The 24,011-nt window shown below is 42.4% G+C and overlaps 1 protein-coding gene across 3 annotated transcripts in view; it reads left to right on the top strand.

Moving 5' to 3' along the window:
• Positions 1 to 510: 510 nt before the first annotated feature.
• The window catches only part of SRSF4 (serine and arginine rich splicing factor 4), a 28,676-nt gene continuing 5,175 nt past the window's right edge, over positions 511 to 24,011 (top strand). Inside the window, exons 1-5 of one of the 3 annotated variants that reach the window (XM_074976405.1) lie at positions 605 to 726; positions 7,775 to 8,013; positions 16,502 to 16,639; positions 19,478 to 19,620; positions 20,526 to 20,638. In XM_074976405.1, coding sequence (XP_074832506.1) covers positions 16,551 to 16,639; positions 19,478 to 19,620; positions 20,526 to 20,638 — 345 coding nt within the window. In that variant the 5' untranslated portion in view covers positions 605 to 726; positions 7,775 to 8,013; positions 16,502 to 16,550. Of the gene's footprint in view, positions 727 to 7,774; positions 8,014 to 16,501; positions 16,640 to 19,477; positions 19,621 to 20,525; positions 20,639 to 24,011 lie in introns of all 3 variants that reach the window. The other 2 variants (XM_074976402.1, XM_074976403.1) reach the window with 2 other exon arrangements.

Here is a 24,011-nt window from a genome sequence, read left to right as displayed (position 1 = left end):
CCAAATCCCTCAGTCTCTTCCCGCAGGCCACGTGCTCCAGCCCTTGCTTTATTTCTAATGAAGGAGGTGCTGAGCCTCAGTTCCTAGCAGCTGCCGGTGCCAGTGCTCCGCCCTGCCAAACCGGGAGCTGCCTGCTCAGCTCTAGCAGCAAAGCACTGATTAGTACGTACGCGCGCCCACGCTGCTCTCAGCACCAGAAGAATCGGCGTGCGTCAGGTGCTGCCTGGCCTTCACCGCGCGGGTGGGGGGTGGTTCCCCTGTGCCACGTGACCAATTCACCTCCCGTCGCCATGGCATCCAGAACGCCGCACTACAGGCACTTGCCCAGTGGCACAGGCCACCCTCGACCAAGCGGCTCAATGTGTCACATGACCAAGCCAACGCGTCTCGCCGCGATCCCGAGTGTCACGTGCCCTCATGCCCCGCCCCGGCATCAGGAAGTGTTTCGAGGGCGGTGTCTGATGTGACGTCACCCGGCCCGCCCTGCTGCGGAGCGGCGGCATGACGTAGCCCATGCGCGTTACGGCGCCATCGCCCCGCGCAGCTTGCCCCTTGCCCCCCCCCGCGCTGAGTCAGCTGGTGCCACCGCTCGCGGTGAGGGAGGGAGCGAGGCGGGGAGATGCCGCGGGTCTACATCGGCCGCCTCAGCTACCAGGCCCGTGAGCGGGACGTGGAGCGCTTCTTCAAGGGCTACGGCAAGATCCTCGAGGTGGATCTCAAGAACGGGTGAGCGGCGGGGCCGGCCGGGGAGGGCTGCGCGGAGGGGCCGGCCGGGGAGGGCTGAGCCGTCGCGGCCTAGCCGCGCTTCCCGCTTTTCACCAGTCCGCGCGCTGAGCGCGCTCAGGTTGGGCCCTGTGTGCGCAGGCGCAGACAGGTGGGGGGTGCCGCGCTGCCTCTCGGTGCAGAGTCTGGCCCACGCGGGAAACCAGGCCGGCTGGGTTCCCTGCCCGGCCTCGAGGTTGGGGGGCGCGAGCCTCGGGCCCAGGACTAGAGGGCCCGGGTGTCTGGATTCTCTCACTGCCTGAGCCTAGGCTTCCCATCAACCCCAAACATATTATGTCCTCGCTTTTTTTCCTCCTTCCACCTCTCAGTGGTGGTAACCCAGGCTGTGATGGGCTATGCATAGTAATCCTGTGCCTATTAAAGTATTTTCCTTGTGTCCATATGGCTAGAAATTTCCTTAACTTAGGGTAACCCTTTACATGAGTCTCCCTCCAAAAGCGTTTCCTAACCCATGCAAAATGGTCTCTCTGTTAGAGGCTGACAGTCCTCAATGATGGTATCACTATTTTCTTTCACCATTGATACCACTTAATGGATGGCATTGCTTTGGATTTGGGGAAGGTCACTGCTGATCTTTGCAGTAGTTCTAGCATAGGGGTTGCTTGCAGGTGCAGTTCTGGTAACTGACATTGTGCCCCAGCCGGAGCCTTTATGTCTTGCTCTTGCATCAGTTTGCCATCCATTCAAGCTTAGGTTCTTAATGTAGGGGAAACCATGGTGTAGGTTCTGGGGCTCAGTGAGGTGAGTGTTGAAGTTTTTACTTGTCAAGCAAGATAAGTGGACCACATGGAAATAGACTGGAGTGTAGATTATGTATAAGGTTTGTTAGTTTCTTAGCTAAAGGTAATTATCAGGTTATTGGTGGTTTGTCCCCCTCGCTGGTTTAAAGGTGGCTTAAGGTACAATCTTTTTTTTTAAGGGTGGGTGTCAGTCTTTTGCCCACTATTGCACCATATAACTCTAAAGATTACTGTTACTGAAGGACTTGAACATTCTATTTTCCAGTTCTACTGTGTACACTTGAAAGTATTTTGTAGAATCACTGCCCTGGAAAGACAGTTCCTCCACCACACTGTGAAAGCTTCATACATACAAACAAACCTAAAAGAACCATTCCTTAAAATAGGAAGATGGTTAACTACAAAAATTGGCAGGGGAATCATTCCTACCCTTCAGTCTCTGTAGTTACCTGGATTTCAAGTTAGTACCCCTTTAAGAGTTTACTATATGTAGTTCAGATAAATTAGGAATCTAGTAGTGGAGTAATACACTTGAACATCTTTAATCCAGCAGCCCTGGGAAACGGTATGTGGGATAAGAGAATTTGTTGGGCCAGAGAGGGTGCAGTGGCATCTGGGTGTGGGGTATTTACCCAGCATCCTGTCCCTGGGGGCACGTATGGCTCTGATTCCTACTGCTCCCAGGCACTTCCCTGTTCCTCCCCCAACCCAAATATGGGAGCAGCAGGAAAAAGTGTCTGGGGAAGTACAGTTTGGTGCTGTTTCCCCAGCTGTCAGGGAGAGGGAGGAGCAGCGCACAGAGCCTCTTCCTTCTCCACCTGTCAGTGGCTGTACTACAGGGATTCTTGAATTAGGGGGACACAGAATATGGAGGCTCACTTGTACTTAGATAGTGAACCTTCTAAATTAACTGCTGTGTATGCGGCTTTCACTACAAATGAGTGCAGGTGCTAGGTGTTTAGCCTAGATCAGGGATTCTTGGGCTTTCTCATGATGTAGCATTTCATGGATCAACACCTCCTCTATAGTAACATCCTTGTGGCCAAGTACAGTTGTTTATTTGTGGAAATACTGAATATTTATCTTAATGTAATTTAGCTGCTCAGAATGAGGAAAGCTATCACTATACAGGCTTACAGATCATCAGTGGTCCATCAGCCATAGTTCAGGCGCTGGATTAAGTGTGATACACGGAAGGCTTTATTTTGTTTCCTAGCAGGCAATCTGCATTACATATCCCACCAAGGCCTCTGGATCTTTGCTTTGCTGGCATTGGAGATCATTGCCCTTAGCTTGCATTGCATTCCTTGTGCTCCACATCTTCCATTGATTTCATTTAGGGTGAATGGGATTGGGATACATATCCACATCATCTAGACAAGGGGCTTTTAAATTTCATTGCACTGGAACTCCCTTAGGCTGACAAATTACTACTACACAGCCCCATAGCCATGGGAGAGGTGGGAAAGGCAGGCACACAAAGTCTAAGGGCTTCAACCCTGGAAGGTGGATGGGTGGGGCTGTAACCTGATACCCCAGTCTGAACCCCTCTGGCGTCTGCCAATAGTCTGGGACTCAGGCTTCGGTCCAGGGCCCCATTCAAATGGCCGTGTAATCCTTTTGGGGTCTTAACTGCAGTTGGAGAACCACTGTTCTAGAGAGCTGTCCTGAAACAGAGTTTTTGATAGGAAGATGTTAATATTATTTTCCTGGATAGCAAAGTGGGCTGGACTTTGCTTTAAACTTGTTTTCAAAATCTTTTAAAGGCCTAAGGATTCAATGGGCCCTGAATACTGAACCTACATGCTCTTGCTGGAACCTTGCATATCAGGATTGAAGCATGTGCAGCAGTCCCTACAATTTCTTCTCTGCCTAGTCTGTTAATAAAACTTAAAGTGCCAGGGCTCTCTTGACCCTAAAATTGCTAGATTCCAAATCAGGCATGTCAAAGTTTGAGTGATTTGAACAAATAAGCCAGGAACAAGGTTAATTGCATACTACAAGATGTATGTGGCATTTCTCCCATCCTTAACTGAAGGATTTTTTTTTGCCTGTCCCAAGGAGGAAGGGGGTCAGACCATGGATTCTGGCACTGCCATGCCTGTCTTCAGAGGATGGGGGGGCACGGTGAAGGGCTGGCTTTGGAATGTCTTTGTCCCTCCATCTGTCTTGGGAGTCAGTTTAGGCTACAGCTCCTGACCCCCATCCTGGGTTGGGGGATTGGGCTGGTCCATAGCTCCCAGTCTCCCCCAACCTGTCCTTGGATGGGGGGCTGTTTTGGTCATGGTGCTGGGGGGCAGGCACAGAGCGGCAGGTGGGGAAGCCAAGGCTGCAGTTTTTGAGCCTGTGCTGGGGCCACAGCTCTTTCCCTTGTCCCCAGCCAGAGCGACAGATGCGGGGGAAGGGGCTGGAGCTGGGGTTCTTTTTCCTGACCCTGGTAAGAGAGGGGGTAGGGCTGGGCTGGTTTGCACATCCACAGCATGACTTGCGGGGTAGGGCACTGGTGCACAGGGCCAGGTTTCCTGGTCCTAGCATGTCAGGGCAGAGTCGGGGGTGGGGCATAAGGCTCCCCCTATAGGGTGCAGGATGGGGGCACTTAGCCATCTGGAGGCAGGCAGGGTTGAGAGTCCAGTCTCCATATTGCCACTGTTTTCCTGCTGCAGCTGTTCCCTGTGCTCACTGCCTCCAGTGGTGAGTCTGAAGTATGTCGTCCCTCCTGTCAAAAACAACAGGAAGTCCTGTCACACATTATAGACTAATGGATATTTTGGAGCATAAGCTTCCATGGGCAAAGACCAACTTCATCAGATGAGATTCCCTCTTGTCGGTACCCCTCCCTTTCTATGTTCTGGGAAAACCTAGGATTTCAAGCATTTCTCACTTTCTTGGCAGAACCAGACTCTGACCTTGGTTTAAGATGGGGTAAGTTCTTGAACAAACATAGCACAGGTAGACCCACTCTAAAATATGTAATAAATTAATTTTTACATGCAACTTGGAAAACAGAATTAGTGGATACACTCATCCCTCATTAAATGAGTACTTGCTAAAACGAGGGACACATACTTATCTTTGTTCACTAGATCAGTGAACTCCCCCTGTTAATACGAGCCTTCTGCCCCCGCCCCCCCCACCGTCCGTGGCTCCAACCTGCCACAGCCTGAAACCCCGGCAGCCCTGCACACTCAACCCACCACACCCTGACCTCCCTGTCAGCCCCATGCACCCAACCCACCGTAGACTGACCCTGCCCTGGCCAGCCTGCAGACCCAACCTGCAGCAGTCTGAGCCCCCTACTCACCAACCCACCCCATGGACTCAACCCACCACTGCCTTAACGGCCCCTATCCACCCCATGGACCCAACCTGCCACCAGGTTTTAGCCCTCCTTCCCACCATGGCCCCAAACTGCCCCCAACCTTTAACCCTCTCCAACCGCCCCTCCACCCCCAAACCAAAGGTTTGCTTACCTTTCAAAAATAGCACCACATGCTGCCACTTCCTTGCCAAATTAGGAACACTTAGAACCACGCAGAGACTTTTACGTGTATTTTAATGGGAACTTAGTGTCCATTTTACGAGTTTTTGCCTACGAACAGAAAGCTGAAAACCAATTGTGCTCATATAACAAGGGTTGAGTGTACTGTCTGTGTACAAGAGGGCATCTTACTTACAGAGGAAGGGAGAAACCTTCAACTCTGGAATTTGACTGTCCTGCATGCCTGATTTCTTAACCTCAGAGTTTCAGAAGAGCTCGTTTTATGCATTACATTTTTTTGAGTGAACTGCTGATTAGTTGGAGCTATGAAATGAAAACAGATGTAGTCTGTAAAATTTAACAAGAAACCATAAAATGTGCTAGATTAATGTGGCCACTAAATTTTGCAACTTGTTTTCATGTTTTACTGAGACTGATATACGTGTATGGTCTTGATATTGTAATTTGGAAATGTACAACTGTCTCCTCCTGTGCTGAAGTATGACTTTGTTTTAAAACTGAGCATACATTATAATTTGAACATATAGACAAGGAGTAGACAAATGTTTTTAAACTCACAACAGTTTGCTCCGTTTTCTTAAAAATAAATTCTGAAACCACAGTGGCTATGAAGCTCTTCACTCCAAAAGGAGTTCAAGAATGTTATGAATAACTAAAAACTATGGGGGATGTAAAATAGACACTTGGTGGTGTTGATCTCTTCATATAGCTAGTTGGACTCACCCTTATGTGTGTTTCTAGGAGTAACATAATTGCTCAAGATGTTATTTTAACATCTACTTTGAAGTCTTTCAACAAACTGCTAACTTGGCTTGGATTTAAAATGGCAGGTTGACAGAAGTCTACTTTTTAGAGTATCAGGTCTTTATACCAGCATAATCTTGCATTCTGCTTTTGTCAGGGTACTTGACAGGTTGCTTTGTTTGTCCTTTGATCCTTTCTCCATAATTTATTTTTAGCACCACTTAGCAAATGATTAAAAATATTGCACAGTGTATAACTTATGAGATTTTCAATTTCTTCTAAAATTAGGTTATCTTAACTGCCTAGCCTGCAGGAGATTAGCTATTTAGTATTTCAGCAGTTTGTGAAGTTAAGATGACATGCATTGGCAGAAAATAAAAATGGTGTGTAATACAGGATGAACCTCTCTAGTTCAGCACCCTCAGGACCTGACTGGTGCTGAATGAGAGAAGTTGCCCAACCATGGTAGGTCAATACTATTGAGTAGCATTACCAACACTTCCAGCGCTTACTGGACTCCTAGAGTACACTTGGGGTAAATTGCAGATAAATAACAGCACAGAACACTGATAGCCAGGACTGGTGCTGTAAACAAACTTTATGGGACCCCAGGAACTTGGCTACACCCACGATGAGTGGCCATCCAGTTAATTAAAATCATGGCAGATTAGATGTTGTTGCACAAGAGTGTGTCAGACTGGAAACATTCAACTTGTATTATCATAAAGTCCTGAAAGCTTAGTTGGCTCTTGATCACCACCAATACTTTAGTTCTTTGTACCTGCTTGTCTGCCCTCCGTCAGTCTGTCTGAGCACATTCCAGGTATTTATCCTTATAATACCCCTGCAAGGTAGAGAAGCAGTGTTTTTGCTGTAATTTGGGTGCTTGTGCAGCCACTCAGGTGGAATTCAAATGCTGCCTACTTGATTAGCAGAGTGCCCACAGCTAGGATTTGTTTCTACTGGTGGTGCTCATTGGACGTGCCTTGTTTGACGTAAAATTTATTGTGAATATGAATTGGAAAAATTCTGCACATGAATGGAAAAGATTAGCAGGAATATAGAGAAGTATTCCATCCTATTAAACAGATGGACAGCTTAGTCTCTGACTCAGGGGAAAGTGCCAAACTCTTTGATAACAAGGGGTGCTGGGCATCTTTGGAATTCACAGTTTTTTAAAGTAATTGCAATTGTCATTTAGTAGCACAATCTACATGTATTGGATAAGACAGATTTAAATTAAACTGCAAGAGATTTAAATGAAATCTTGCTGGTGTTTTTCTGTTTTGTTAAAGTCCTAGAAAGTGGTCTTAAGATTTTTACCTTAGAAATCTGTGTCTAGTTTGTTCTTTTTCAGCTTGTTGAAAGCTTGTGTCTGGGATTTCTTCATGATTTTTCTTGGGCACTTTAACACTTTTTTTTTTTTTTTAAATTTTTAAGGAGCAAGAGATTTTAAATCCTAATTTTTTTTACCAGTGTAACTAGTCGCTAAAATGTGAAATTTCAAACATAAAAAAACCACTACTCCTTTTGCACTACTGGTTCTGATGGCGTTTTACTGTTCTCCAGTCAGTCTCTGTGCTCAGAGAGGACTTGAATTCTCATATAAGAAGGCAAGCAGAAAAAAAATCTTTTCAGCTTGTCTTTATTCCTACATAGCAGTAAAACAGGACCATTTTTTTTTCCTTTTTGCAGGCCAACCTTTTTTATATGGTTGCCTAATAGATTAGATTACTGCAGTATTTCTATGGGTCATGTAGTCAGTGTTCTTATTGCATAATTTTTTAACTTTTGGTTACACTAATCTTTTCAGAAGAATTTATTAGCTAGAACTTGTAGGCAGGAACAGTAACGTTCTGTGTTTCTGGTACAGATGCTACTTTTGAAAAGATGGTCCAGTTTCATAGCTTGTGATGCTTGTCTATAATATTCTAAAGGCTTCTGAAGCTTGTGTACAGAACTGATTGCCTGCATATAAAGGGTTGAAACTATTAACACTTGCTTCTAGTTCAGTTTATCGCTGGTGAACAGCTCTGAACACAACAACCTGGGCCCACAGTGGAGCAGTCCATCCCAAGGTGTGAGGGGAGGAGTTTCAGTTCCCCTTCAGTCCTCGCCTTTTCTGCAGAAGCAGCCAACAAGAGGGCCAGTTAGAGCCAACTGTGATCTTGATTTTTGTCGTCAACACCTGCCTGGTGGTCATTGGACTGAAATCCTCAACTACACAGACGAAACAACTGTAAGATGGTAATGACCGCAAGCATGCGCTGTACTTTAAGTTGGTGACCTACAAGTAAAAGGCTTTGTATCCTGTTTAACTTTTGGCTAACTAATGGGAAAAGTACAGAGTGATTGTTTTCCACTGAAATAGCAGCAATAAACAGCCAGCACCATGAATATACCTGGTCTTCTGCCACACCAGTATTCCATGAACCAGTTTGGAAACTTCATTGATTTTATAGTGAAAAGTAGCTTGTATCTGTGCACTTAATATTTACATTAGCCCAGATGACATGGAGTTCATGGACAGCTTAATTAGTCTCTCTCTTAGTTCCTGCTTAGTACTTCTCCTGTCCCTCAAGATTTTGGTATCAGTCCTCTGGAAGTTCATAATTTGGTGTGTTACTATAAATATGTTCATACGGCTTGCCTCCCCTCTTGCATATCAGTTACCTCCACTTTACCCTTTTACCTTGATGAGACTCTAAGAACTGTAAGGTGCATTCAGCCCAACAGATCCCTCATCCTAAATAGTGAGTCTCTATGCAATAATGCACATAACTGGTTACCCCATAAAATAAGCACAGTTTGTCCTGCATTAGTCCACTGAAGTGTTGTATAGTATAGCTATTTACATGTGCACGCAATTTATAACAGTCTAGTTAGTGATAAACCCACAGGTATAGTCTAATATTTTAAGAAAAATGTTATTGAAAAAATTAGGACAGTTTCTTCATAGGGAAGTTAAGGTAAAGAATGTGTCAAACTGAACTGATACTTCAAAGACAAGATTCTGAAATGGTTAGGAAACCTGTGGGCTAGTTCAGCCCACCCGAATGGGGATACGTACACCACACACAACCCTGCTGTAGGGAGCCCATGTTGGCACTCCAGCTCCCTGCTGCGGGGAGGGAGGCACATGGAGCCTCAGGGGCCTGATTTAGGCAAGCTGTGGACAGATCCAGCCCACAGGCTCTGCTGGGAGTGTGGCGGGGGAGACTATGCACTACCACTCCTTTCCCTCCAAGGTAGGGGAGCAACAGCACAGGGAAGCACAGACCTGGAGGCTTGTGCTCAGTTGTTCCCATTGGCCAGGATAGTGGCCGTCAGGGGAGAGGAGACTGGATCCATGTGTTAGGGAGCTGCACAGGAAAGTGCTCCTCATTACCTTCAGAAACCCCCTCTCCTGGCTACAGAGACCACACCCACTGACCCCATTCTTGCACCCTACCTGTCTCCCAAAACACTCCCCAGCATCCTCAGCTTGCTCCCTGGCAGCCCCCTCCCACACTGTGAGCCCCTCATTTTGGCTTGACTCCCGGTCCTGAGGAGGTGGTAACAAAATCCACTAGTGTAAGTCCCCTGCAAGAATTAACCTGGCCTAGGAGGGCTCCCTCAATCTCTCCCCATCCCCTGCCCTGGCTTGTGACTGGAGCATGAGGGAAGGGATTGTTTGTTTGGGGGTGGGGGATGCATCAGTGAGGGTTTGTGTTTTGCTGTTCACTTTTCTGTGGGTCCCCTCTGCCTCTGACTTTTTTTTTTTCCTGTGGATCAGTGACCCCAATCCAAAAACCAGGAAATTAGGAGTGAAGATCTAGTTTACAAAAATACTTTAGTTTGTTGTTCATGACCGACTACATTGGGAGTACCATGGCCAGCTTTTACTCTGCCCCTGTGCCCATACTTATGTGTTAGCATCACATGTAGCTTGGTGTAACTGGGAGTCTGATAGAGGATGAAATCCATTATATGGCCAAGTACCTGTCCACAGTTTAAATTCTTAATATGGGTTTATGTAACACAAAAGGCTCTGTGAATGGCCTCTGGGATTTTAATTCTGAGGACTGGCTGAAGAATAAGAGCAGGCAGATCACCATTCAGCTGCATTTGTAAAGCTGTAGTAATCATAGGGTTCACTCATACTCAAGAACTGGTAATCACAGAGCTTGTTGCTTGCTGTCTTTCCCCTTGTGCATGTACACCAGCACAGATGTCTGAGGAAAAATGCTAAGAGTTGTTGGTTGTGGTCACTGGTGTCACAGATGACAACTGCACTTGTATTTGCCCCTATAGTCCTTCAAGAACACCCAAGTCCCCAACTCCTCAACCATTGCCTTTCTTGGGTTCAGTTCCACATACATTTCCGTCTTGAGTAGAGTTTTACCAGACTGCACAGTTCCCTGATTGCGCTGTGAAAACGAGGAGTTCTGTGGCTTAAAGGACTCTGATAAAAACTAGGACCCCTTAAAGGCTAATATCTTTTAAGCATATGCTTTTGTGAGCTAGAACTCACTTCGCAATACTCCTTCTTGTTGCTGAAACAGACTAACTTAGTTACGCTTGTGAAACGTGCTTGTGCTCTGTTATCCCCAGCAAATCAGATTGTCTAGGTCAGTGGTGTCTAAAACACAATAACAGTGGCCACAGCCACCCGCCCCCTTCTCAAGCCAGGCTCTGTATGTGCCAGCCTCGCCCCCTGCGCTAACTGCTGGTGGCTCACCTCAGCCTCTGTGAGCCACCCTGTTACGAGTCACAAGAGGAGCCACCTTTGCTGCTGCCATCACATGCTTGCCCCACCAAGTGGTGGGGGTGGAGGGCGCTCCACTTATGCGGCTCTAACAAGCTGCTTTGCCACACCATGGTGTCCAGTTTGCCACATGTGTTACCACAGGACGGTCTCAACTTTGCTTTCTCCCCAAAGCTATAAACAACTGGAATTGCCAGCAGTCTGAAGTTGCTATGCAGATCTTTATAAGCAAGCACATTTATTTTTAAAATTAAAGCATTACAAAGGAAACAAAGCAAAAACCTCAATGCTTTCCAAAAAGATTCCCAGCTTCGGTCCTTGTCTCCAGTGTCAGTCCTTCAAAGTTCTCAGCTGGGTTTTCCCTTTGGTTACAAGTTCACAGCTGTCTCAGATTTAGAACCAGAATTAGCACACCCAGCCCTAGGTTAGTCTTTCCTTATGGGGCTTTGGCATTTGTTCTTGAGACTCTGAGAATTCATCATGAGCAGATGATAGTCCTCTTCTCAAGCTTACCAAGGTTGGTTACCTTCATAACTAAAGGCGGAGAATTTGCATTCAAGTCCTGTTAGAGAGTGCCATGGTAAACCACTTTACTCTGTTTTGTCCCAAAAGTCTATTGCCTGGCGTATTGTTCAGTATTGACTTTGAAGTTCATAATGTTACCCATATCATATCCCTTCTCCGGAGAGGTGATATGAAATCCTGGCCCACATTTCTGACCTATTATAGATGCTCCTAGAGGCTGGTAAAGAAATCTCTTGTTTGACATTTATCATATGCATGGATTCAGTGACACTAAAGTGACTTGAACAAACACAAAAGCAGTCACGTAGTACTTTAAAGACTAACAGTGGAAATCTGGAAGATTTGGAAATTCTGAAGAAGTGGATCTGTCCCATGAAAGATCATCACCTAGTAAATCATTTTATTAGTCTTTAAAGTACTACTGGACAGCTTTTTTGTTCTGAGACTGTTGAACAAACTAATGTCTGTAACTTTTACTTGCAGAAAGGTCTGGGGCAAGAGTAGGTGTTGGGGAAGCATGAGTTTCCTTTCTGACTCTGGCGTTGGCTTGCTATTGCCTTCTGTAAGTCAGTCTCATTACCTCGGTTTCCTCAGCTGAAAAATGGGGTTTATTGATATAGTGCTGATGGTTTCCTGGGCATGTTTCAGAAAAGGGTATATACAATGTCCCCTGCCCCAAGGAGTTTCCCCACCTTTGTGAAATGCTTCAAGATCTGCAGATGGAAAAGCACAGCAGGAGCCAAGAATCTGTTTGTTATTGATACTAGCTTATTTTTCATCATTTCTGCTCTGTTGCTCTATTTGCATTTAGCTCAGCTTAGCCAAAAATAGATTATCTCTTGCTTTTGTATTCTCCTGTGCTAGCACTCTAGTGCAGTGTTTGCATGTACTGTAAATATTTTCCCATTGCATTTATTTCTTTTTAGGCTCAGTAAAAATAAGTCTTTACAAACAAAATCTAAGCTTTTGGCCATATTTCATTAGAATTTTTTTTACTTGTTTAAAAGACCACAGTCCTATTTAATGTAGACTGCAGTAAAGGAAGAAGAAGCTTTTTTAAGAAACTTTTGTAACAGTAAATATCAGCTAAAGTCTTTTCTCTAATCATAGTCTTAGTGTGTCCAATTCATTACTTTTTATTCAGCTGCAAAAATGTCCTGATGGCAATTAAATACATTCTCTATTAGCTGAAATTATCACAAATTCTTATACTCCATGGGCCAGCAGTCACCTTGAGATTTGTTGCCAGAAGATCAGTCCATATAATTTCTTTACACTAATAGGCAGTTTTCACCAGTTTTATTTCATTTTCAACAGCAGACATGGGGGAAAAAGTTGAACTAAAGAGTACCATTTGCTTTTCGATCACCATATTTGAGATCTCTTTTATAAAATTCTGATCTGTTGGCAAGGGTGCAGTCAAAGCTAGGAAATGGGCAGGAGTAATTGAAATTTGCTGTCCAAGAGAAGCCTCACTGCTGAGTTTCTGCTCACTCTTTCAATCTGAGGTCTCATTTTGGTTCCATCTAAAATGAGGGTTGAGTTTTTAACGAGGATGATCAAACTACCTACTTAAACTTAAAGGAATAGCTATTTTCCTGTCAGTGAACTGAAAACTTTATACTGTACTACAAATACTTGAACTGAGTTTTCATTGTGGCAGACTAGACCAGTGTTTCTTAAACTTTTTGAGACCATGGAACACCAAACAATAATATTTTAATGCAGAGCACCTGTGAAAATTTTCTTCATAGAAGTTTGTCGTCGGACCATAAAACCCAAACAGCAATATATACAGCAAAAACAAAATGAAGTGATTTAATCCGGTATCATAGTAATGAAGAAGTAATGTATCTGGTGTCAATAATAGAAAATATAGACCCTCAGTGTGTTCATCCAAAGGCCAGTAGCACATCTGTGAGTTGTTTGCAGAACATAGTTGAAGTAGTACTGGGTTGGGCCACTTAAAATGCTACCTGATATGCTGAGATGCTACTGGGTCCACCTTTGCTGGTTGTCTGGATACCTTTAACCCTGTCTGGCTGAGCCAGGCTCTTAACCCTCCTCCAGTGCACACCTTTGCAGGGCAGCATCCAACTACAGAACTGAGATGAGCTCTGGGAAGGTTCAGCTTCAGGGACTTGCAACAAAATCCAGGTGCCAACCTCTCTTTGAGTGCTAACTTAAAATTTTATGAAATTCACCACCTCCCTCAATGTGAAGGAAGATACATGCAACTTCTCTTCCCCCACCCCATTAGAAATTACATAAAGTGGATTATATTATAAACAAGTTTTGTAGTTTAACTACAAAAGTATTTTAGGGGTTGAGAGGAACCAAATAAAACAAAGCAGATTTCTAAGAAAATAAAGCGGAGCGTCCAAACTAAGCTTGATTCACTAAAGGAATTGGTTACAAATCCTTTCCCTAGGTACTGTTTTAGATCAGATATCTTTTATAGCCTGGGTTCAGAAGCTTCTCTTCTCCCCCTGCTCTCACCCAGGTCTAGTCCTTTTTGTTTTCAGGTGTTTTCAAGTATCTCTTTGAGTGGGGAGGTGGAAGAGAAGAAAACTGCAGACTTTGCTTCCCCCACCACCACCACCTTCTAGTGGAAAAGTTCAGCAGTCCAAGATACAGGCTAGCATCAGGTCACCTGATTCTTTAGTGACACGTCATTCATGAGTCAGTGGCAGTATGGAGCCACTGCAGGAAGGCCAAGCTTTTTCATAGTCCATTGTCCATCTTGTGGGGACATTGGCTCTGTCTAGCTTTTCCATTGTAGTACCTGAGGTATTACCAGTGGGTATAACCCAAAGTAGCATCGCTGAGATATAGAAACATGATTGTTCCTGACTTCAGATAACAAATGATGTGTGTATGCCAATAGGATAATCATATCCATTAAACCATAGCCTTTCCAATGATTTCTTAAATGAATACCTTTCATAAAGCATATTCATATCATAAGCATAGTTTCATAAAGAATATGGAGTGTAATGTTACACTCATTTCATATCTATATCTCTAGGTCAATGTACCTGGAATATAAACCCTTGTTAATTCATTGATAAAATTGCATTTGAAATAGTGAATGCAAAAGTAACCTTCCTACTGCAACTACCTTGGCATCAGTAAAAAATATCCCTGAATATAGTTTAACTGACAAGATGCAATAGAAAATATGTATACAATTTGGCCAAGTTAATTGCAACTTTACCACTGCTAACACAGGCGTTTGTGATAGTCTCGCTGTATTTTAAAAACAATGTTAAAATCCTGCATGAGTGTGTGCAGACTCCATCATGGAAGTTTAGTTAACTCATCATAGCCCTGTCAGTGCTTCTGTGGCAAAATTGACCTCCCAATGTCTGTTAAAATACATTGGTGATGCAAGGATGTGTAGATCAATTGCTCCCAACTACAGACTGTAAAATTTAGTGACAGTTCACACTGGATACATATGCAGGGTGCAGTTTTCAGATGTTAACTTTTAAAATGGCCAGTCTCCTTCAAACTTAAGTTTGACTTTCTCTTCAGCAGCTGTTTGCAGGAAGTTCGGCTATTAAATGTCTCAACTGGTAGCAGGAAAAATCTCTTGTTCCCTCTTTTCCTTTTCCTTTCACTTGATATGCTGAAACTAGCTCTGGGAAGGCACAGCTTCAGGGACTTGCAACAACTCTATAGTTCAAATGCAGCTACTTTTTTTTTTTTTTTTTTTTTAAGAATCTGCAAAAGAAAAAATATTTTACTTTTTGGCAGAAACTAAGCCTGGTTTTTGAGGTGCAAGTTCAAATAAGAAAGGAAACTGTCTTTAACATTAACTAGCACTCTCATTCAAATGGGTGCTATAATAAAGCTTTCCATGAGCACTCCGTGTTCTTACTGTAAGCAGCATTTCAGCATGACTGATCCATCATCTCACAGAACCCTTGTAAATCCCTGGAATAGCTTTCTGCTAGTTGAATTCATTGGATTAACTCTCATGTCATCATATTTAGAAAGTAACTGCAAGAAAATCTAAAGCTGTAATTTGAGTATTTCTGTCAAGAATACTGATATTTGACCTGACCTTACCTGTGCCAGTTAATTGCTACCACCAGAGCAAGTAATATATAACTCATCACTTAGCTCATGTGAAACTGGTTTTGCTACAGGTGTTTCCTAGGGCTGTGTCTACAAGAAGTTGTTTAGGGAGTTCTTAGTCTGGATTAGGGTAACATGCAAACTGACACCGTGCTTTGACTGGAAAGAAGGAAGATGATACTGTAGCTAGGTTTTCTTACTCTATTTAGAATCTCATTAAGGTGAAATGAAACACTAAGCAACCTACCTAGCCACTAAGTCATAGTTGACTACAGGCACATATGAATCCTGGTGTAGACCCACACAACTCCATTGAAGTTAGTGACATTCTAGTACAAACTGGCAGTGAGAAGACCATCTGAAGTATGTGATTTTTTAGATCTCTACTAGATTTCAGTCTGTTGGGCTCCAGGGGGATCCGTTCACAAGTGCCAGGAAAACTTGTTGACACATTGTTTGTGTCTCAGAAATGGGTGTTCAGTATACTGTTGTATGGAGAGCAGTATATGGGCCCAACAGTACGTTACTGAGCAAAGTGCTATGTTATTTGCTCTAGTGACACTTAACTGGCACAAGCGAGGTCAGGGCTAACATCAGTATCCATTTCCAGTCCTGGTCAAGAATAGTATGAATCCAGTGTCCCCAAAGCATCATGTAGATCAGGGAATGGCTGAGTAGAGTCAATTTCCTGTTATGATTTGGGAACTTAAAAAAAATCCCCTCTTTCTTCAGCTTTAATAAAAAGCTATTTCAGGTAGTCTAATCTGTTTAAATTGGCTAGAGATAGGGGTGCATGCTTTGGTGGGTTTTTTTCCGTTTCTGATACGTGAACAGTAAAATGGTGAACAAGAAGTCCTGTGGCACCTTATAGACTAACAGGTATTTTGGAGCATAAGCTTTCATGGGTAGAGACCCACTTCATCAGGTGCATGATGGTGATGCTTCACACAATGTGAAGTAGAGGGCGTTGACACTTTTACTGCCTAGTTTTATGGCACATCTGAAGCAATAAGAGCAGACGTTTAAAAGAAGGTTTACTTGTACTACTATTCTATAACAGCAGATCATTTACTATTGTCGGCTGCATCCATAGCTATGTTTTTTGTTGTGTGAAACTAGGTATTCGTAGTTCATGGTTTTAAAACCATGTGGTGTGGTATGTATATTTTAAGGGAGGTAGGTCAATATTACTCTCTCTATTATGTAATTTGAATTTAATGTTCTTTAGAAACAGTAGCCTCCCCCATTGACTTAAACCCTTGAAAGTTTTCTCCAGAAAACTTATTTCCCTTACTCATTTTTCCTCTTATTTATCACATGTTTATTTTAGGGTTGCTTGCATGTCACATGCTGTTGATCTTGTATTTATTTGATGTACAGGACAAATACTAAAGCATTCTTCTGGGGGCATGAGGAGAGCAGGAGTAAAATGATACTTCTCAGATCCCATGAAGCAGGGCTTGTCCTGGTCGTACCTTATGTGGGAAAATTTCAAGGAGAATTCGGGTTCTATAGAAGGTGAGGTCAGTAACTTCATAGGCAGCTGCATTCTCCAGTCCTAAACCCATGCTCCAGCCAAGTGTTAGATTTTTACGGTGCTGCTGGAGGTGCCTTGTTTTGGTATGAATAAGTTGAATAATCATCATCTAAAAGATCCTGGGGCACTCTTGGAAAAAGTAGATTTGTTGAAGTGGCATTAGGACATGAAATTCCCACCACACTTCTGAACTTTCAATAAAAATACTGTTCATTTCTTGTCTCAAAAACTGTGTGTGATATTCCTGGCACCTAGGGAGATGCCTAATCAAGGGATGGAGTTAACTGTAATTGTAGTGCTACAAAATAATTGAGGTCTTATGCCAATGTAAGAGGATATAGCTATATATCTGCAAACAGAAAAGGTAATGACAAAGTAAAGTTCGATTGATCAATTTCATGGATGTACTTACTGCTGTGATTAAAGAGTTTCAAGGTATATCTGAACACGTTGTCCCTCTTATGAGACCAGCATTTGCATGAAAATACAGCTATTGTGATACTTGCAGTGGCCAGACAAGAATGTTCATGTTAAATATTTAATCAGAATGTTTCATGTTTGCATAGTAAAGATATTCTAGTGTTAAATAGGTATTAAAGGAGGAAATAAACAAATTATGAACTAAATGACCCAAACTAAGAAATCAGAATTTGTGTATGTAAAATTGCATATATGTATAAAACCATTTCCTCCTTTACTTGCCTGCTTAGACCTGAGTTCAGGATTCTGTTTGCCCTACAGCAGCCAGAGATGTTGCCGCCAGCTGAAACGGGGCTCCCCGTACGGCTGTGATGCCATCAGCTATTGCAGGGGGACACTCTGAAGCCTGAACTTGGGTCTTGGAAGGTAAGTGAAGGAGAAATGGATTTCAAGTGCAGGTGAACTCTGATTATCTGAACCTAGATTGTCTGTCTGCAGTCTGGTATGTTTCCCCCCACTGCCCCCGCCCCAGCCATTTAGATAATTGGGATTTATTTGTATTTGTAAAATATCCGTTATCGTTACTACTTAGATGGTCAGGAGACCTGAGTGATTTTCCCAACTTTGTTGCTACGTGACCCTGGGTATGTTATCTCATTGCCTTAGTTTTTCCATTTATAAAATTAGGTTATATTTATGCTTGGCAAAACAATAAGAGCACTCTTTTTCTTTTGTTTTTTAAACAAGAATGTTTTTATCAGAACTTCAGATTTTAACATGCGTAGATGTAATGCTTACCTTTCTTTTATAAACTGTAAGATCAGCCTACATTTTTAAAAAATCCACACCCACAATTTTCAAATATAAGTGACAGGGTAACTGTTAGCAGCTTGACCTTTTGATTGATCTCAGTGGCACCTCCTGAAGATTGGACCACTTACAGATTTAGATTTCCTGAGTCTCAACACTTGGTAATGCCAAAAATTTTCAGATGCTTTTCAATTCACCTTTAAATCAGAGCAGTAAATGGTTTCCACACTTGGGTGTTGCTCCTGTATTGTTGTTGTCTTGCAGTAATTAACAGTGTGTTCAGAAATGCCCGCACAAATTAGTCTTTAGTTTTAAGAATCACTTCCTAATTGACATCTTCCATCTCCTATCTCCTCGTGTGTGTCCTGAACTCTGAGCAAAGCTGGTACAGTTTTTATTTGAAGCGCAAGCCAAGGGCCTGACTGCAGTCAGATTTACACAGACTACTTTGCCTATGATTAGCCTTTGACCCCCCTGGAATTTTGCATGGGTGTATTTTTGTGGAAGATTTTGCAGGGTCTCTATTTAAAGATACCTATGACTAACAAAACACCATAAGGCTGCAGCTTCCCATTTCAGGATATGGGACTCCCACACATGCAGCATTTGCAGGATTGGGCCATACATATCATATTCATGTATGTTGGTTTTTTTCATATTAAATGTTAATTTCTAGGGGGCTTGCTAGAACAGTTTGAGTGGTGACTTTAAGGGAAGCTCTTTAATGCAAGGCTAACTTACTCATCCAACCCCATTGCAATAACATCTGGTCACGTTACTTACAGTACATTTACACTTACCAGGTGATCAACCCAGTCAGGGTTGATCACTGGGGGTTTAATTTCACATGCTCAGTGGGGGTGAACTATCAGGGGTTGACAGTCGATCCCTGTGCTCATTTTCATGAGGAGCAAGGGAGGTCGGTAGGAGGATCAACCTCCTTCAGCGAGGACAGCCAGATAGGTTGATCTTAGATACGGCGATTCCAGCTATACAATTACTATAGGTGGAATTGTGTATCTAGGATTGACTTTAAGACATAGTGTAGACCTGCCCTTAGAGACCTCAGTGCTGCTTCCAGCAGAGAGTAACGTTAACCAGCTTCCCTGATAAACTCCCTTCCCTAGCATGCCTTAATACTTCACTGTCTTGTAGTACCATCTATCTGAGGAGCCAAAGCTATTTGCAAACACTGATTTGGGTGACACTGTGGTTAAAGAGTGAGGAGCCTGAGAGATTACCTAACTTCTAGCTAAGCCTGTGACAAAACTGAGAATGGAACCCAGGTCTTGTAATAAACTAATTCTGTTTCGCCAGATCCACCAGATAGCCCTATTTTACTGTAGTAAATCATGAAAGAAAAGTATAGCACAAGGCTTTGTAGGTCAACAAATTGGAGAGCATGTTCTGTGGCCTGGGACCCTTGGCTAAAATTTCCCTGCCTTTGGTCCTGAAGAATTGGCTACTGATGGGTCATTAGGGATCCAGGCTCTATCAGCACCAAAAGTACATGTGTGATACGAATTGCTCTTGGTGAATAGCAGTATCTTTAGTCATGCAGCTTTGCCTAAGTTGCATTTGTCTCCTAGGTACGGCTTTGTTGAGTTTGATGATCTGCGTGATGCAGATGATGCTGTTTATGAGCTAAATGGTAAAGACCTTTGTGGGGAACGAGTTATCGTTGAACATGCCAGGGGCCCCCGACGTGACAGCAGTTATGGTTCTGGACGCAGTAAGCACTAAAATGCATTTGTATCTCAGTGACTTTTTTATTATGATATTACACTTTAAAACCAGTAATTTTTAAACTACAGTAATGATATGAAGTTTGAATTTTTTTGTAATTTTAATGTACATATTTATTTGACAGTTTATCAATTTGCTAATTGTATGAACTTATTTTAATTTACTTAATTAACTGATTAATAAATGTTTGAATACAATTTCTTGTACTATTAATTTGTTTGTTGTAAGTATTTTTGTATTTGTAATGTGATTGTTTAACATAGACTTAACAAAGACCTCAATGTTTTAATTAAAAGAGTCCTTTTGAGGCTAAGATGACTGCCTGTTCCATTTGCTGACCTTGGGTTACCTTTCCATGAGTGGCTCTTTGACCTTTGTGGCCCTTGGCTGACCAAAAAAGGAAGCCATGTGACGACCGCAACCTTTTCCCATTAGACCTGGGTGGTGAGGATCCCAAGGGTTAGAAACAGATGAGATTAAACTGAAATAGGTGCCTGAAAATCTTTATTCATGTCAGATATTCAGAAAACCTTTAATCAATGTAAGTAACATTAGTAAACTGGCTTTAGTGATTTGGTTTCTTGTTTCAAAAGTTAATTTTTAATAACTTAAATTTAATAACTTAAATTTAATTGCATGTTAATTGTAACTTTAATTATTATACATCTTTGTAATTATGGGGTAGTAAATGTAGTTTTTTTTTTTAAATGTTCTATGTCTGTAATTTTATGTTTTAAACAAAGAGAATATAGTTTAGGCTAAAGGGTGGGGGGACAAAGATTAAATATATTTGCTGACGTGTTGGGCAAAATGGTTTATTTTTCTGGGGGTAGAGTAAGCCACTCGATTTCCCTAGCTGAAGTATTACTGTCTGCTTGTCACCTCCTAAAGGTGGATATGGTTATAGAAGAAGTGGAAGAGATAAGTACGGTCCTCCCACCCGTACAGAGTACAGATTGATTGTGGAAAATCTGTCAAGCCGTTGCAGTTGGCAGGATTTGAAGGTAGGGGACCTGTTTCTTTACTCTGCCTGAGTTGAAGATCAGAAAGGATGTAAATAACATAGTGATTGTGAAGCCAAGGGAATTTTGAGTGACTGCATGTCTGTTGCACCAACTAAGCATTGCTTCTTGAGAGAGAACGCGATTTAGAACCACTGCAAACGTGTGCTCTGCACTGGAATTATTTGACTCTTTCAGAAGCACTCACTTTCTTCTTGTAAGTGCAAATACCCATTCATACCTACACTTGAGAACACGTGTTTTAGTCCACATATACACATACATGTATTCAAAAGTGATGTGTTGTCATATGGAATCTTCAGCCATTCCGCTTCATTTACATATATATGCATGTATGTTGTAAATGGACTTGAAGAAAATTAGTATTGTCATTTAACTCAAGCCTGTGCACATACATTAAGAAGAAAACAACCTTACCTTTTTAAAACTCTGCCTAGTCGAATTAGGCTTTTGTCAGATCGACGAAAGGCTCATCTGTGACCTTGGAACTGAGTCCTATCAAAGTGGAACTTTTCTCCATCAACTTCTGAGGTGCTGGTAAAAACAAAAGAGCAGTAAAGTAACACTTTAAAGACTAACAAAATAATTTATTAGGTGAGCTTTTGTGGGACAGGCCCACTTCTTCAGACCATAGCCATACCAGAACAGACTCAATATTTAAGGCATAGAGAACCAAAAATAGTAATTAAGGTAGACAGATCAGAAAAAAAATGATGAAGGTGAGCAAATCAGAGTAGAGGGGCTGCGGGGAGTCAAGAATGAGGTACTGGTAGTACTTGAAAAAAGTTCTAACCCTTAGCTAACACACTACATGTTTTCATATGAGAACAATTCACCCATTTCTGAGGAAACTTCTGGAAAAGTTCTCTTCCAGACTGAGAGCAATCAGACAAAATTTCAGTTGAAAATTTAAAAATTCTCAGAAATTAAGATGTGAGAATGACTCTCTGGAAAAGAGACTTAGGTAACTCTCTAAGTATAGACCATAGCATGTGGTGATTATGATTTGTATGTGTGTAAAATCTCCTCCTGTAGGGGCTTATGGCTCCAGTTGTGTAAGGGATTAATTTTATTAGTATGATCAGCTGTCCTGCCAGCTGTGAATAGTTTAAAAAACATTTGTTTGCTCCTTGGGTGACTCTTAATTTTGTACTTTTCTCATTCAGTCACCAGTAATTCATGTTATTACGTGCTGAAAACTTGCAAATGGATCAAAGTGGGAGCCAGGAGTGCCAGAGAAACAGTCCTTTCTCTTCTGTGGGCACCCTTGGACAAGTTGCTTAATTCGTTTGCCTTAGTTTCTCTATTGGTAAAATTGAGATAATACTGATTTACAACACTGCTGTGTTTTGAAGCTGAATTAGTTTATAGTTCAAATATAAAGCATATAATCAACTGTTTATTGTTCCGTGAAAACTTTAATTTACTAGACCTGTCACTTAAGTTTAGTTTAGATAGCACTTTGTGTTGAGACCACTTTAAACCACCAGTAGCTTATTTAAAAAAATATAGAGGAAGCAATTGGAGCAGGTAATGGAGTCATCCTGGGCTGGATTTTGGTTTCAGGGAGTTGGTAGGATTTGAGTAGCACTAAAGCATCTCAAGACAGGAGTCTGACTCAAGAACTGAAAGTGATTCTGGCCTCTCGCACAAACAGCAGCGTGTATCAGTGCTGATTGAAAGTCAGCACCATCTGACAGGGTGTTTGAGGTGAGGCAGCATCCGTGTGGTCTTGATAAACCAAAGTGCACCATATTTAGCAGCTGAAGAGAAGCCCGGGAGTGAATGAGTTGAGACTGAACTTCTCTCTCTCTCAGAAAATGGGGGCCTGCCGGACAAGTCTGAAGCGCACTAGCTGTGCAGGTGGGTGAAGGGAAGCATGCACTGCCTGTGCTAGCCCTGTTTTGTCACAGGGCTTCCGTCACTTGCTACTAGTTCCCAGTTTTTTAAAAAACTGGGCTTGTTAAACATAACGGTAAAAAGAATGCAACTCTTTTGTTTTTAAATCGCCTCAGTAAGAGGATACTTGCTTCAAACCAGAGCATATTTTACTGCATCCAGGTCACTCCTGTTAAATAATTTCCTCAGAATTCCTGCTGCAATGTCTTTAATTGGCCTGGTCAGAAATCTAGACCTGCTCCTGCAAAAACCTACTTTTCATCAAATTTCTGCTAACATCCCATAGTCCTTGCTGATTGGTTGTATTTGTTCTGTGTGGTCTTTTGAGCACAATTGCAAGAACCTGCAGCAGTATTAATTAGGACTAAGCTGGTTCATAATGATTTATTCAGTGATGAACTTTCCTGGGACAGACCCACTTCTTCAGATCAATTTCATTTCCAATACAGACTGACATTTAAAAGTACAGAGGACCAAAAGGGGGAAAAAATTGCAATAAAAACTGACAAATGAAATAGGATAGAAGGAAGGGAGTGAGAAGTGGCGGGGATGTTAATTACGAGCATCAAAGGAAGGGAAGAAGTCCTTGTAATGCATGAGGTACTTGATGTTAATGTGTCAAATTTGAATATGTACTCTAACTCAGAAGGCTCTAGGTGACAGGCTTGTTCCTTGCTATAGACAACCTCCTAACTTGAAAGATTCTCACTGGCATTCACAGGCTACACCACAGTAATACGAATCCTGGAACTTTTCCTTGCAACAAACCCCACTGCCAACTTTTTCCACACATTTATTCTCATGCACTTCCAGCAACATTATATATGCTATTATGTGCCAACAATGCCCGGACGCTATGTACGTCGAACAGAATGGGCAAAACCTTCACCAAAGAATAAATGGGACACGGAGCAGACCTCAGACTCAAAACCAACAAGAAGTCCTGTGGCACCTTATAATCTAACAGATATTTTGGACCATAAGCTTTAGTGGGCAAAGACCGCTTCATCAGATGCATGAGTGGGGGGTTTCAGAGGAGGATTTAAAGAGGGGGTCTCGGTAAAGGGGAGGGCCAGAGCTGATAAGGTCTGTTCAGTCTGGAAATGGCCCATTATCAGCAGTTAATGTGGAGTAGTGACCATCAAGAGAGGACAAAACAAGTCAGTTCATCGCTGGATGTGGCCCATTGTCAGATACTAATGTGGAACAGAGAAACTGCTTTTGTAATGGGCCAACCACTCCTTGGTTGATGGAGTCAAATTTGCAAACGAATTGCAACTCAGAAATTTCTCTTTCCATTTTATTTTTGAAATTTTTTTGTTGTAGGACTTCTACTTTTAAATCTGTTATTGAGTATCCAGGGAGATTGAAGTGTTCTCCTACAGGTTTTTGTATGTTACCGTTCTTGATGTCTGATTTATATCCATTTATTCTTTTACATAGAGACTGTCCAATT

This window comes from Carettochelys insculpta, chromosome 24 (assembly GCF_033958435.1).
Source record: "Carettochelys insculpta isolate YL-2023 chromosome 24, ASM3395843v1, whole genome shotgun sequence".
Classification (NCBI taxonomy): Eukaryota; Metazoa; Chordata; order Testudines; family Carettochelyidae; genus Carettochelys; species Carettochelys insculpta.
This window is presented reverse-complemented; position numbering and strand designations above follow the sequence as displayed.